The 1915-nt window shown below is 36.3% G+C and overlaps 1 protein-coding gene across 1 annotated transcript in view; it reads right to left on the bottom strand.

The window, feature by feature from the left end:
• Positions 1-1915, bottom strand: part of LOC101861587 (protocadherin-7-like) — a 16943-nt gene that overhangs the window by 11599 nt on the left and 3429 nt on the right. Inside the window, exon 2 of the mRNA XM_013083286.2 lies at positions 151-368. Coding sequence (XP_012938740.1) covers positions 151-368 — 218 coding nt within the window. The remainder of the gene's footprint in view (positions 1-150; positions 369-1915) is intronic.

Raw genomic sequence — 1915 nt, forward strand, 5'->3', positions numbered from 1 at the left:
CACACACACACACACACACACACACACACACGCATTCCCACACACACACCTATCTATCTATCTATCTATCTATCTATCTATCTATCTATCTATCTATCTGTGCGTGTAAAAACCATTTACCCAAACAGACACAAAAACAGCGTAAAGCACTGACTTGGAAATACTGTACGCTGAAGGTGCTCCTGGGTGGCTGGAAGCTGTAGGACTGTATGGAGTTGCCTGGCCCTCTGTCGTCATCGAAGGCACCAGGTACCGAGTACTTCTTGCCCACTGTCACCGACTCCGGGATCTTCAGGGTCACGGTCGTCTGGTTGAACTTGGGCGCGTTGTCGTTGATGTCTCGGAGGTTAACCACGATGTTGTATTTCCTGTGTGTGTGTGTGTGGGGGGGGGGTGTTAGTTTTGTTTGTGTGTGTGTATTTTGTTTATGTGTATGTGTGTTGTGTGTGTTTTGTGTGTGTGTGTGTGTGTGTGTCCGTGTGTGTATGTGTTGTGCGTGTGTTTGTGTGTGTGTTTTTGTGTGTTGTTTGTTTGTTTGTGTGTATTTTGTTTGCGTGTATGTGTGTTGTGTGTGTGTTTGTGTGTGTGTGTAGTGTAGTGTATTTTGTTAGTGTATGTGTGAGTGTGGGCGTTTTTTGTTTGTTTGTTTATTTGTGTGTGTGTGTATGTGTGTGTATTTGTGTATGTATTTGTATGTGAAACAGAATGGAAAAGTGGAAGAATAGACGTCGAAATAGAGAAAACGTTTCAGTAGGACATACTAACGTCATCAATTCATTTTTTACCACTACAAAATGCATTTCTAGGAAAGACAAAACCACGCCAAATATAGAAATATTAGAAAAAAGTAAATACATGTACTAAAAAACCTGTCGTCGTCATGAATTGAAATTGTTTAGACATTTTGTTTTATTCCTTCCAGGACCGCTTTTTATGACAAGTTTCTTAGACGTTTATAACTATTGCTTTTGTTTTAGTAAGGTTTTACGGCGCTCGCCACTGCATAAAGTCATATGAGCGTCAAGGGGTGGGTGTCTATAGATAAATCCAAACGGGGAATCAGGCTTACTCTGCTCATCTCTCTAGCCTCAACAGCACAAAGTCTGCTTCAACTTTCGAGACTCCCCGGAAATAACAGTTCATAAGAGAGTGACAAACATACAAAAGAAGTAGAGGAAAAGTTACGATAGGGAGGATGGGGAAAGAAAAGCAGCAGTTCCCCCTATGTTGTTCAGGTTTTTTAAACATAAGTTCATTACGGTAATTGGTTTGGGTCCTGCAACCCTAACAGCAAATTGTCCATTTATCTAATGTGCTCATACTTTATGTCTGGTCTGTTAATATGCACATTAATAAGCACATACCTTGTATCCATTCTGTCAATGCACACATACTACCTTATGCCTATTCTGTTGCTTTCACTTTATGTATGTTTTCTCACTGAGCACATAATTCTTATATTTCCCTGATCAGTTGTTGTTCAATAAAATCCACATATATATTCAGTTGTTGTTGAATAAATTCCTTTTATCTGTTTAGGTGGTTTGATCAATTCTTTATATCTGCTAAGTTGGTGTTTATTAAATTCTTTATATCTGTTCATTTGATGTTCAATAAATTCCTTATATATTTGTTCAGTTAGTGTTCAATAAATTCCTTATACCTGTTTAGGTAGGTTCAATAAATTCTTTATATTATCTTTTCACTTGGTTGTCAATAAAGTTCTTATTTATATCTTCAATAAATTCCTTATTTACATCTTCAATAAATTCCTTATTTATATCTTCAACAAATTCCTTATTTATATCTTCAATAAATTCCTTATTTACATCTTCAATAAATTCCTTATTTATATCTTCAACAAATTCCTTATTTATATCTTCAATAAATTCCTTATTTACATCTTCAATAAATT

The sequence above is a fragment of the Aplysia californica genome, unplaced genomic scaffold (genome assembly GCF_000002075.1).
Source record: "Aplysia californica isolate F4 #8 unplaced genomic scaffold, AplCal3.0 scaffold00223, whole genome shotgun sequence".
In the NCBI taxonomy this organism is placed as follows: Eukaryota; Metazoa; Mollusca; class Gastropoda; order Aplysiida; family Aplysiidae; genus Aplysia; species Aplysia californica.